Raw genomic sequence first — 13,272 nt, 5'->3', positions numbered from 1 at the left:
TTAAAACTACAGAAGCCTTTGTTTACATTTGCAGAGGTCAAACATTTCCTGTAGTTCTTGACCAGGTTTGAACACTGCAACAGGGATTTTGACCCACTCCTCCACACAGATCTCCTCTAGATCTGTAAGGTTTCAGGGCTGTCACTGAGCAACACAAAGGTTCAGCTCCTTCCAGCTGGCTAGGCCACTCCAGAACCTTAATGTTCTCCTTACAGAGCCACTCCTTGGTTATCCTGTCTTTGTGCTTTGGTTCGTTGTCATGTTAGAAGATCAAGCCATGCCCATGGCCCCATCTTCAATACTCTGGCTGAGGGAAGGAAATTGTTGCTTTTAACCCCATTCATCCTCTCCTTAGTACAGTGCGGTCGTCCTGGGCCCTTTAATAACCCCCAAAGCATGATGTTTCCATCCCTATGCCTCACAGTAGGGATGGTGTTCATGGGATGCTACTTATCCTTCTTTGTCCTCTAAACATGGTGGGTGGAGTTTAGACCAGAAAATTATATTTTGGTCTCATCTGACCACATGACTTTCTCACATGTCTCCTCTGGATCATCTAGATGGTCGTTGGTAAACTTCAGTTGGACATGGACATGTACATGTGATTACTTGAGCAGTAGAACCTTCTTTGTGATGCATGATTTTAAACCATGATGGCGTTGTGTTCTACCGACAGTGACCTTTGAACCTGAGGCTCCAGCTCTCTTCATGTCATTGTAGTTCTGGGCTGATTCTTCACCTTCCTTATCATCAGTGATACCCCACCAGATGAGATCTTGCACGGAGCCCCAGGTCGAAGGAGACTGAGTCTTTAGCCTCTTTCATTTTCTAACAATTGCTCCAACAGTTGATCTAGTTTTGCTAAGCTGCTTGGCAATTGCCCTGTAGCTCTGCCCAGCCTTTTGGAGGTCAATAATGTTGTCACTTCTGTCTTTTGACAGCTCTTTGGTCTTGCCCATGGTAGCTGGAATCTGACTGACTGTGGGGTAGACAGGTGTCTTTAACAGGCTCAGACAGGTGCTTCTAATTTAGACTCATAAGTGGAGTACAGGTGAACTATTTAAAGACAGAGTAAAACGCCCTGATGCCAGCTGTTCAAATACTTCTGAGCAGCTGTGCAACACAAATAAATTCTTTAAAAATCATCAGATTTCCTGATTTTTTAAGATGCTGTCTCTCACAGTGGGAATCTTTAAATGATCCATACCTATACGTATAGTGCACCAGAGGACTTCACAGCGCTTTACACTGTATTCAGTAGAGTGTGTATCATTCATCCATTCATATGCACACACATGCACACATGTGTGTGTGCACACAAACACCCTACAATTTGTATTTCAGACCCCTTCAGGATTTCTAAGTGAAAGAACTTGTAAAATCACAGGATATTCCAATATCTTTGTTCCTCACCTGAAAATAAATATAAACCAACTTGAACCGTCACCTTATCGTGGTGGAGGAGTTTGAGTGCCCTAATGATCCTAGGAGCTATGTTGTCTGGGGCACTTAGTGCCCCTGGTAGGGTCTCCCATGACAAATTGGTCTTAGGTGAAGGGTGAGACAAAGAACGGTTCGAAGGATCTTTCATGGCGGTTAAAACGAAGAGTCGGAGTACCCGGCCCGGAGGGTTACCGGGGTCCCACCCTGGAGCCAGGCCTGGGGTTGGGGCCCGTGAGCGAGCGCCTGGTGGCCGGGCTTTCGCCCATGGGGCCCGGCCGGGCCCAGCCCGAACCGGATACATGGGCTCGTCCAACTGTGGACCCACCACCCGCAGGAGGAACATGAAGGGTCCGGTGCAATGCGAATCGGGTGGCAGACCAAGGCGGGAGCCTTGGCGGTCCAATCCCCGGACAAGAAAACTAGTTTTTGGGACATGGAACGTGACCTCGCTGGCGGGTGAAGGAGCCGGAGCTTGTGGCAGAGGTTGAGCGGTACCGGCTAGATATAGTCGGACTCACCTCAACACATTGCATTGGCTCTGGAACCCGAGACCTGGAGAGGGGTTGGACACTCTACTTTGCTGGAGTTGCTCCGGGTGAGAGGCGGAGGGCTGGGGTTGGCTTTTTGTTAGCCCCGAGACTCTCTGCCTGTGTGTTGGGGTTTACCCCGGGGGACAAGAGGGTAGCTTCCTTGCGCCTTCGGGTCGGGGAACGGGTCCTGACTGTTGTTTGTGCTTATGGGCCAAATATCAGTTCAGAGTACCCACCCTTTTTGGAGTCCCTGGGACGAGTGCTAGATAGTGCTCCATCAGGGGACTCCATTGTCCTGCTGGGGGACTTCAATGCTCACGTGGGCAATGACAGCTTGACCTGGAGGGGTGTGATTGGGAGGAACGGCCCACCTAATCTGAACTCGAGCGGTGTTTTGTTATTGGACTTCTGTGCAAGCCGCAGTTTGGCCATAACGAACACCATGTTAGAACATAAGGATGCCCACCGGTACACTTGGTACCAGGGCAGCCTAGGTCACAGGTCGATGATAGATTTTGTAGTCATATCATCTGACCTGCGGCCGTATGTTTTGGACACCCGAGTGAAGAGAGGGGCGGAGCTGTCAACTGATCACCACCTGGTGGTGAGTTAGATCAGATGGCAAGGGAACATGCCGCGTAGACCTGGCAGACCCAAACGCATAGTGAGGGTCTGCTGGGAACGCCTGGCAGAAGAACCTGTCAAGACGGTCTTCAACTCCCACCTCCGGCAGAGCTTTGACCACGTCCCGAGAGCAGTGGGGGACATTGAGTCCGAGTGGGCCTTGTTCCACTCTGCGATTGTCGAGGCGGCTGTTGCTAGCTGTGGTCGTAAGGTGGCCGGTGCCAGTCGTGGTGGCAACCCCCGTACCCGCTGGTGGACACCAGAGGTTCGGGGAGCCGTCAGGCTGAAGAAGGAGGCCTACAGGGCGTGGCTGGTCTGTGGGTCTCCGGAGGCAGCAGACAGGTACCGGATAGCCAAGCGGGGTGCAGCAGTGGCAGTTGCCGAGGCAAAATCTCGGGCGTGGGAGGAGTTTGGTGAGGCCATGGAGAAAGACTATCGATCGGCTCCAAAGAGGTTCTGGCAAACTGTCCGGCGCCTCAGGAGAGGAAGGCAGCAACTCGCTCACACTGTTTACAGTGGGGATGGGGAGCTGCTGACGTCAACTGAGGCTATAGTCGGATGGTGGAAGGAATACTTTGAGGAGCTCCTCAATCCCACCAATGCGCATTCCGAGGAGGAACCAGAGCTGGGAGGCCTGGGGATGGACTGTCCAATCTCGGGGGCAGAAGTTGCTGAGGTAGTCAAACAACTACACAGCGGCGGAGCCCCGGGGGCGGATGAGGTTCGTCCTGGGTATCTCAAGGCTATGGATGTTGTAGGGCTGTCATGGTTGACACGTCTCTACAACATTGCGTGGTCATCGGGGGCAGTTCCTAGGGAGTGGCAGACCGGGGTGGTGGTCCCCATCTTTAAGAAGGGTGACTTGAGGGTGTGTTCCAACTATAGGGGGATCACACTCCTCAGCCTCCCTGGAAAGGTCTACTCCAAGGTACTGGAGAGGAGGGTCCGATCGATAGTTGAATCTCAGATAGAGGAGGAGCAATGTGGTTTTCGTCCTGGCCGTGGAACTGTGGACCAGCTCTATACCCTTGCAAGGGTGATGGAGGGGGCATGGGAGTTTGCCCAACCAATCCACATGTGCTTTGTGGGTTTGGAGAAGGCTTATGACCGTGTCCCCAGGGGCACCCTGTGGGGGACGCTCCAGGAGTATGGGGTGGGTGGCTTTCTGTTAAGGGCCATTCAGTCCCTTTACCAGAGGAGCGTGAGTTTGGTCCGCATAGCCGGTAGTAAGTCGGACCTGTTCCCAGTGAGGGTTGGACTCCGCCAGGGCTGCCCTTTGTCACCGGTTCTGTTCATTACCTTTATGGACAGAATTTCTAGACGCAGCCGTGGTGTGGAGTGTGTCGAGTTTGGTGGCAGGAGAATCTCGTCTCTGCTTTTTGCGGATGATGTGGTCCTCCTAGCTTCATCCAGCTTTGACCTTCAGCTCTTGCTGGGTAGGTTCGCGGCCGAATGTGAAGCGGCTGGGATGAGGATCAGCACCTCCAAATCTGAGACCATGGTTCTCGACCGGAAAAGGGTGGCTTGCCACCTCCGGGTCGGGGAAGAGGTCCTACCTCAAGTGGAGGAGTTTAAGTATCTCGGGGTCTTGTTCACGAGTGAGGGTAGGAGGGATCGGGAGATCGACAGGCGGATTGGTTCGGCGTCTGCAGTGTTGCGGACGCTGAGCCGATCTGTCGTGGGGAAGAGGGAGCTGAGCCAGAAAGCCAGGCTCTCGATTTACTGGTCGATCTACGTCCCAATCCTCACCTATGGTCATGAGCTTTGGGTAATGACCGAAAGTACGAGATCGCGGATACAAGCGGCCGAAATGAGTTTCCTCCGTAGGGTGGCCGGGCTCAGCCTTAGAGATAGGGTGAGGAGCTCGGACATTCGGGAGGGACTCGGAGTAGAACCGCTGCTCCTCCGGATCGAAAGGAGCCAGTTGAGGTGGTTTGGGCATCTGGTCAGGATGCCTCCTGGACGCCTCCCCGGGGAGGTGTTTCGGGCATGTCCTGCCGGCAGAAGGCCCCCGGGTCGACCCAGGACACGTTGGAGAGGTTACATCTCCAATCTGGTCCGGGAACGCCTTGGGGTCCTGCCGGAGGAGCTGGTGGACAAGGCCGGGGAGAGGACGGCCTGGAGCTCCCTAGTTGGGATGCTGCCCCCGCGACCCGGACCCGGATAAGCGGAGGAAGACGACGACGAACTTCAGTTTTCTAATAACAATGGTCAAAATTATCTGATTTATATCCAGCAACAACAGAATGTGTTTGACATCAAATGTAATTAAAAATATGCAATAACGTTGTTTAATTCAAAAATGAAAATTTATGTGTAACAATTCAGATGGGATTGTGTGTGTGTGTGTGTGTGTGTGTGTGTGTGTGTGTGTGTGTGTGTGTGTGTGTGTGTGTGTGTGTGTGTGTGTGTGTGTGTGTGTGTGTGTGTGTGTGTGTGTGTGTGTGTGAATAAGCTACAAAAGAGAATCGGGGAATGAGAACAGTGAGGTCTACTTTTCACAAAATGAACAAAGAATATTAAATATAAAAATTCATCTTCTTCTCGTTTGACAAGTGAGACAGCTGTAGGATCCCCATTTCATAGCTGCAGACCTTTGGAGAACATGATATGAGTTACAGACATCAGTGCATCAAGGTATTGTGAAGTTTATGATGAGTCAGTTAAAGTACTGGCAGTAAAAGAATACAGCCTAGTAAAGTCTTTCTAAACACACAGTAGGAACCACATTGCAATGAATCAACCTGCTTCATCAGCCTCCTAACGAGGAATCTCAGGGCAGCCTTTCCCCCACTCACCTACATCCCTCACACCTTTCATGTGTAAAAGGAGTGCGGTTGTTTTCAAACTGCAAAGATGTGCATTAGTCATGGTGTACATATAAGCTCCTGAGGGAACACGATAAGAGCAGGTGTTCCATGCAGTATTTGGTTATTCTAAGACCAAATAGAGCTCACCGTTTAACTGGTTGTACACCACATCCTCCAGTCTCTCCAGACGCTGAAGAATGGACTGCCTGTCCACCAAGTTGGAAACTTTTCCATTTCTGGCTCTGAGCCTCTGATCAGAAATGCGCCCAATCTGGATGAGCTCCTCGGATCGGTCCTGGATCCTGCAGTAGACTGAGAACAGGATAATCCCCACGAACACCAAAATGTTGACCGTCAGCAAAGTTTTAATTTTGCGTGCCACAGCCATTAAAGAGAATCTCGTCTGGCTGACTCGAGTCAAGCCCAGCCGCTGTCCGTGTGTGGTGGACCCGTGCTCTGTCACCTTCTGCGGGGGATTGTTGTGCTCGGAGCGGATGTAGGTCGGCACGCGGAGACCCTGGGAGCCGACTGGTAGGTTCAGCACCACGGACAGCTCAGGAAGCTGCGCGCTGTTCGCCTCGCAGCATCGCCTTCTTCTGCGGGACGTTCGAGGCAGGAAACGATGCTCTGCTCCAGCCGCGCTCCCTCCGTTTTAGGAGCTACCCTTTATAAACGAGAAATGACAACGGAGTAGGCTTCATCCTCACCAACAGCTGCAAAAACACCCCCTCTCCTCCGCAACGTGGTGAGTCGCCAGCTCTTTAACCCCGGTGTGCCTCATCCATCATCCAAGTGAGGCTCAGCTAAAGCCGCTCGCACCGAAGCATTCCCTCCTTTCCTTCTTCTTCTCCTTTATTAGGACTCGATCCGTTCCACTCTGCAAATGTAAACCTGAGGTTCGTCTACTAAATACGAGTCCGCTCCAAGAAGAAAAAAGGAAAAGGAAAAAAGAGGCGGCGTTTGTCTCTCCCTCCTTCCCTCCCACCCTCTCTTGTTTTTCTCTCTTTCCTTCCCCCAGTCTAAGCTAATCGCTGCCCTCTTCTTGTCTGCGTTGCAGTGTGAGAGGAGTTGAGGGCGGATTTGTTCTCAGATGCAGCCGATCGGTGCCGTTTGGAGGGAGAGATGCAGCCGGGCTCTGGCATGTTGTCTCCCCTCTCAGCCTCCCTCCGCTCTCTGTCAGGGAGGAAGAGCCGCCGCTGCGTCCTGACGTTCAGAGCCGCTGTCATGAATATTCAGAAGCTGAGCCGGGCTGGATGGAGCAGCACCAGGATGAAACGCTCCTCTCTCAGCTGCTGAACTGTGAAAATGTGCGTCAAGATGTGTTAACTCATCAGCTGATCCGTGATGCGTTCAGGTTAACGTCTCTCTGTGCTGCTGCAACTTGATGTTCGGTTGCATTTGCGTGTTGTGCAACTGCCCGTGCAGACAGCATGGTCAGCTGAGGAGGAGAAGTGATAATCTAAATGATCACATGCTTGACTGGAACTCTGTGCTGTGATAAAGTCATGTCCAAGTGTCTGAAATCACACTAGTGTGTGTTTCCACTCCAACATGATGGATCCAGCACATGCTGCTATGAGATCTATCCTAAACGCATGCTCTCATGATGTAGGGATTTTGGAAAGATGTTGTGTTTTTTATGATATGTTAATTATCACTGACATCAGATTGACTTCAGCACACAGACCAAATAACAGCTCCAAACCTCAGTAGAAGGACATGTCCTTTAATTACAGCACAGTCTGCTAAAGGGCAGTTTTTGTTTGTCAGAAATTGAGCAGAACGTGTTTGAGACTGCATGCGTTTTATAGAAGGAGCTGGGTTAATACTGGGATCGCTCTGGAACAAAAACCTCTCTCTTGAGTCTCTTCTGCTTCTAGGTGCAGATAGTGCTTTTGCTCTTTGAAGATTTTAAAGAATCCAGAGGAGTGTGCTAAAGGAACGTGAGACGCTGATGTATTTGTGAGGAAATGTTTCCTTTCAAAGCCAGAGAGAGAGAGAGAGAGAGAGAGAGAGAGAGAGAGAGAGAGAGAGAGAGAGAGAGAGAGAGCATGTGCACCTGTGTGTGTGTGTGTGTGTGTGTGTGTGTGTGTGTGTGTGTGTGTGTGTGTGTGTGTGTGTGTGTGTGTGTGTGTGTGTGTGTGTGTGTGTGTGTGTGTGTGTGTGTTGCGTGCAAAGAGTAGTGTATCTAAATAAATGGTATAGGGATTTTAATTATCTGCTAAAGGCTTTTTTTTCATCCTCATGGTCTTGGTTAACTATTTTTTACCAGGAACGCCAGCTGTGAAAACTTTTTGGAAAACACTCATTTAAAGAAATTAAAGGTATGGAACACTGAGAGATTTCTTGTATTTTTTTTATTTCTGATTATAATCAGTCACTCTGAGTTTTTTCATGCAGGCTGAACATGAAAATAGTTTCCTACACCAATCTCCTGGATTAACTTCTGATAGAAAATAGACGATGAAACTCTAGGATTAGAGAGCCTGACAGATCTACGTCACTTAACATTCATGCACTCACCCATCTTGGCTCAAGGCGGGGAAGGCTGTTGTTGGTTTAGCATCCAGGAAACAGCAGAGAACATCTCGGCTAGTAGAAGCTAACAGTTAGCATTAGCAGCTCCACCACACAGCGGAACTCCTTTAGGCTCGTGTTATTTGTGGAGATAAAACACCAACGTTGCATAGCAAATGGAGTCAATGGTAGAGTCACATTGCTGTTAGCCAGAATAATGTGAGTCTCAGAATCAGAAGAGAGATTTTCAAATAACAGAAAATAAGACTCTAAAGCTGCCGTCTGAAGCTTCTCCTCCAGCTGTCTTTACCTCCTGCTTCAGACATATATGGACTTTTTCCCCAGAGTACGACTTATAAGACATTCATTCCTACCAGAGACCACTGAAAATGTATTGATTAAACAAGTGTTCAACACCTTAATAAAAACAAAATAAAAGTTTATCTACTCAGACATCTTCTGTGGACAAACCCAGGTTAGCAGCACATCTTCTTTTCAGATTGATTGTTTAATATGAAATACATAGGACAACACTACACAGTTGATCTGAATCATCAGCTAGTTTAAAGGATTTGCTCTGAGCTGTGTTTATCATTTCCAGCTAATTATGTCTCAGGTAAATGGAGAGCAAAGCGTGAAAGGACAAAGGGGCATTTCAAAGCACTTCAAATGAATCTGACATATTATCCTCCTCAGTTTAATATAAATCAATAAGAGCGTTACAATTTTATATTATCTGTATAATACTGTTAAAATCAGTGTTTCCAATTAAACATCGATACCTCGTTTTCACAATTAAATGTTCTGCTCTTTTTCCTGAGGGAACAATGATATCATTTTTGTGTTTTTGTCTTTGCTGAGATCTGTCACCTGGAGTATTCAGAGGTCACAGAGTCATTTGGCCCCTGCAGTGGAAAATGCTTTCATAAGGGTTTAGAAATCCAATTTTTATCCCATGATTGTATTTTTCTCCTTGTTGTGATGCCACATAGCATTTTCATTCCATTCTTTTACAGATCCCAACTTTCACTATTGTGTGTCTTACTTCTGTGTTACAAGTACTCCAAATTTTATGGAGTGTTTAATTAGAATTCCTGCAGCACACGAGTCCCTTTACAAAAGATGCTGATTTGATCGGAGACAGACTGTGGGGAAATCACCGCTGCAGCCACCTCAGCTTCAGAACAGGCCTCGGCACAGCTGCTTATGCAGCAGCTACTGTATCATATCCCCCTATGCTGCAACGTGACACTCTCTCAGGACTTCTCATCTCTTTCTGTATTCAGCACCTGGCATGCCTCTGTGACTGCAGACACTGGCACTGAAAGGTTTTAACCATATTAACCTGGTTCACTGCCAGTAGCGCCGTAGTCATTCCACTTTGAGTTGCCTCTCCAACGTATTCAGTGGAAGAGAGACCAGACAAAGCTGTGAGCATTCGTCACTTCTGGAAAAGACAGAAATATCGACCTACTAATCTGCCTCCACATAAGCTGTGAGACCACAATATTCATTCCTCTGATAAAACAAACTATAAGTTATACTTTAACAACATAAGAACATACGGAAAATTCTAACGTTATAGATGGATTCCTTTATTTTGTAAGAAGGAAAATAAAAATTTGTAGAAATTCTTCACTGCTGAAGATTCTGAAAGTACTGGGAGGAATTTTGCTGAAAGGAAATTTACAAGAAATATATAAACTCACCACTTTGTCCTTTCTGCTCTCTGAGCTAATGATTTCATTGCACTTGGGTTTATAATGCCAGACTAGAAGGTGACAGAAAGATTATAATGATTTCCAACTAAAGTTCCTTTAGGCTCAGTACCAAGGTACAGCATGTTCACACATCAAGCAACAATATGATAATGCTGGCATCTGTTCTTAGTAAATGGTAATTGACTTTTGCTGGTCTCCATGGTTCATTAGGAAAATATGAGTCAAAATGCTCAAATGTGAGTGTTACCTGTGGAGTACTTGTTTAACAAATACATTTACAGTGGTGTCTTGTAGAAATGAATGCCTTGCAGGCAGAACTCAGGGCACACAGAAGCCCACAGAACCCTGGCCCAGCAGAACCAGTCTGCAACATCAGAGCTGTGCTTCAAATGGGAAGATTTGGAGTTTAATTTCCTGGGGCCTCATTTATCAAGTTTGCTTACGCACAAAACGGGGTCGGAAAACTGCGTAAGCAACTTTCCACGCAAACTTTGGGATTTATGAGAGAACTTAGCGGAAAAATGTGCGCAACTTTAAGTTGACTAAGGACCTGGCTTACGCACATTTTGGACATGGAGAGCACCTGCTGAGCTGCTGCTGAGAAGGATAAAATTATGAAATCCTGCAGCATTATGCCATGTCGGGCTGCATTCTTTGAACCCACATGACAGAATCACACGCGGAGAGGGAGGTGAGTAAAAATATAAATGTTTTATTATAAAGAAATTAAAAAGAACGAAGAGCGTTGATCCAAACTGGGCCATGGGGAGTATTCTAATTCTAAAACAGAAGATAATGAAATGAATACTGAGAACCAAGAAAACATCGTGGAGTAATGGTGGCGGAGTTTTACTGTGTGAAGTGGGGGTTTGAGCAGGAGAGGGAGGCAAGTCAGGTCTGAGCCGGAGATGGTCTGGTGGAGAGGAGTAGCAGGGAGTAGAGTAATCCAGGACAGGTGAGCGGTGGAGAGCGGGAGACCAGAGGAGTTGAGTGGCGTTGGGCAATAATCCACTTCAGGCAGCAGGAAGCAGAGGCAAGAATCCAGGGCTGGTACTGGAGCAGACAAGGAGGAGAAAACTGAGCACAGGGGAGAAAAAAAAAACCACGAGGCTAGATTCAAACAGGAGCGAGGAGAGCTAGAGTACCCAACAATAGAGCATACCGGCGCTGAAGTGTGGCAACACCGCTCCTTATGTCCTCTGGCCTGGCTGATGGTATAATCAGCTGCAGCTGTGGCTCTCCAACCTGCTCACCTGCAAACACTTAAGAGCACAGCAGCAGAGAAAAAGCAGAGCCATGACACATTATCACTTGTACTGCTTCGTTTTCACACAGAACAAGACCCCCCCCCCCACCCCCCCCCCACCCCCACCCACACACACACACACACACACACACACACACACACAGCCTGAAGCGCAGAATACGGACTGCAGAATATCAGCAGGGGGACACATTGAGACAGAATGTCATGCGTCTGTGACAGTGTGTGTCCTGTCACTGTGACCCGATTGATCATGCACCCTGGCTACTTGTACAGGGAAGATCTCTGTTTGGGTGACTGGTTAGCGTGTGTGACTCTCACCCGGGAGTCTGGGGACAGAGTCCTGATTGGACTGTTTTTTTATATCCGCCACAGATCTCTCTGAAGAATTCACAACATTGACGGCTTCAGCAACGCTGTGCCACTCCGTGGATTTTCTCTTATTTGTTTTGCAAAAGCACTTCCTTTCATTTCTCCACCTCACCCGCAGGTACCTTCTGCTTCTGTGAAATTGCGCTTCCTTGATCTGCCTTGATCTACGGTCACCATGTCATTGGCAGAGCGCTGCAACAGCCGGCTTATGTATATGCATGAGATCCACAAGGCACTTTGCATTGAATATTTATGGCAGTAAGTGGGCGTGGTGAGGGCGGGATGTGACTAAAAAGCAGCTGAGAAACTTTCTTGTTAGTCTCTGATTTATGAAGCGGAGATTGCGTGCAGCTGTGCGTCCTCCATGCTTGATAGATCAAAAACCTGCTTGGTCTAAGTACACTTTTTGCTGAGCTTAAGTACGGTTTTAGTAAGGATTCTATGCAATGTTTGATAAATGAGACCGCTGGTATTTAGACATCTTGCCTTGGATTGGATAAAAGCAACACAACTCTACCACTAACCCTGTTTGATCAGAGACATGGATGTTATTTCTCCACAACTTACACACCTTTGTTCGAGTTGCTAATGCTAGCAGTCAGCCTCTGTTGAAAGAAGCATTCTCTGCTGATTCAGGATGCTAAAACAACATCAGCCTTCCCCGATGTGAGTAAGTATGGCTATGTGCAATTCACAAAGTGCCGTAGATCTGTCAGGCTTTTCAAATCCTAGAGTTTTGCTGTCTATTTTCATTGAGAAGCTAATGCAGAAGATAGTTGTATAGGATACTGTTTTCATGTTCAGCCTGCATTAAAAACTCGGAACAACAAGATAAAAAATTGTTTTTAAGTCAACCACACCTTTAAAGGTCACGTTTAACATTTTTGTGATTATCTTGATTGGATTTGAAACACTGACTAGTGTCCAAGATTTCTCTGATGTCACGTTTCCAGATAATTTCTACTATGCAGGCCAACAAAGAGCTACAGCATCAAGATAGAACTGATCATCTATTTTGCTACGATTTTCTGCTCTAGAGACTCAAACGTTTTATTGGAAAGAAAAATCAGGCTTTAGGGTTTAAGAATTTTGCTTTCATATGCTGCTCCGATTTTGGAGAGCTTTATTGGATGTCCTTTTGAAAGTTTTTCATACTGAAAATGCTGTGAACATGTAAAACAGTAAACCAAAGCTAGAAAGTTTTGAGCTGCTGAAACAATAAAAAAAAATAACGACAGCAGTACCTCAAGAGGTAGAGCTCGTTGTCCAGTAATCAAAAGGTTGAAGCTTCAATCCCAGCTCCGACCAGAGAATGCTGCTGTTGTATCCTCAGGCAAGACACTTAACCCAGCTTGCGTACACTTGTCCAACTGCTAGTTAACACTAGTTACTAATCAGCCAATCACATGGTGGCAGCTCAATGCACTTGGGCATGTTGACATGGTCTCGACGATCTGCTGCAGTTCAAGCTGAGCTTCAGAATGTGGAAGAAAGGTTATTGAAGTGACCTTGAACGTAGCATGGTTGTTGGTGTTTGGTCTGAGTATTTCAGAAACTGCTGATCTTCTGGGATTGTCACGTACAACCATCATTAGGGTTTACAGAGAATGGTCCAAAAAAAGGCAAAGCATCCGGTGAGCGGCAGTTCTGTGGGTGAAAACGTCTTGTTGATGCCAGAGGTCAGAGGAGAATGGCCAGACTGGTTCGAGCCGACAGAAAGGCAACAGTAACTCAAATAACCCCTTGTTACAACCAAGGTATGCAGAAGAGCATATCTGAACCAACAACATGTCGAACCTTGAGGCAGATGGACCACAGCAGCAGAAGACCACACCGGGTGCCACTCCTGTCAGGCTGAGGCTACAATTCACACAGGCTAACCAAAATTGGACAATAGAAAATTGGAAAAATGTTGCTTGTTCTGAACAGTCTCGATTTCTGCTGTGACATATGGATGGTAGGGTCAGAATTTGGCATCAACAACATGAAAG

General features: G+C 47.5%; 1 protein-coding gene across 1 annotated transcript in view; it reads right to left on the bottom strand.

The window, feature by feature from the left end:
* The window catches only part of galnt9 (polypeptide N-acetylgalactosaminyltransferase 9), a 168,675-nt gene extending 162,618 nt beyond the window's left edge, over nucleotides 1-6,057 (bottom strand). The window contains exon 1 of the mRNA XM_015972000.3: nucleotides 5,555-6,057. Coding sequence (XP_015827486.3) covers nucleotides 5,555-5,795 — 241 coding nt within the window. The 5' untranslated portion in view covers nucleotides 5,796-6,057. The remainder of the gene's footprint in view (nucleotides 1-5,554) is intronic.
* Between the last annotated feature and the right edge of the window lie 7,215 nt (nucleotides 6,058-13,272).

The sequence above is a fragment of the Nothobranchius furzeri genome, chromosome 17 (assembly GCF_043380555.1).
Source record: "Nothobranchius furzeri strain GRZ-AD chromosome 17, NfurGRZ-RIMD1, whole genome shotgun sequence".
Classification (NCBI taxonomy): Eukaryota; Metazoa; Chordata; class Actinopteri; order Cyprinodontiformes; family Nothobranchiidae; genus Nothobranchius; species Nothobranchius furzeri.
Note: the sequence above shows the minus strand (reverse complement) of the source record. Positions and strands in the feature narration are given on the sequence as shown.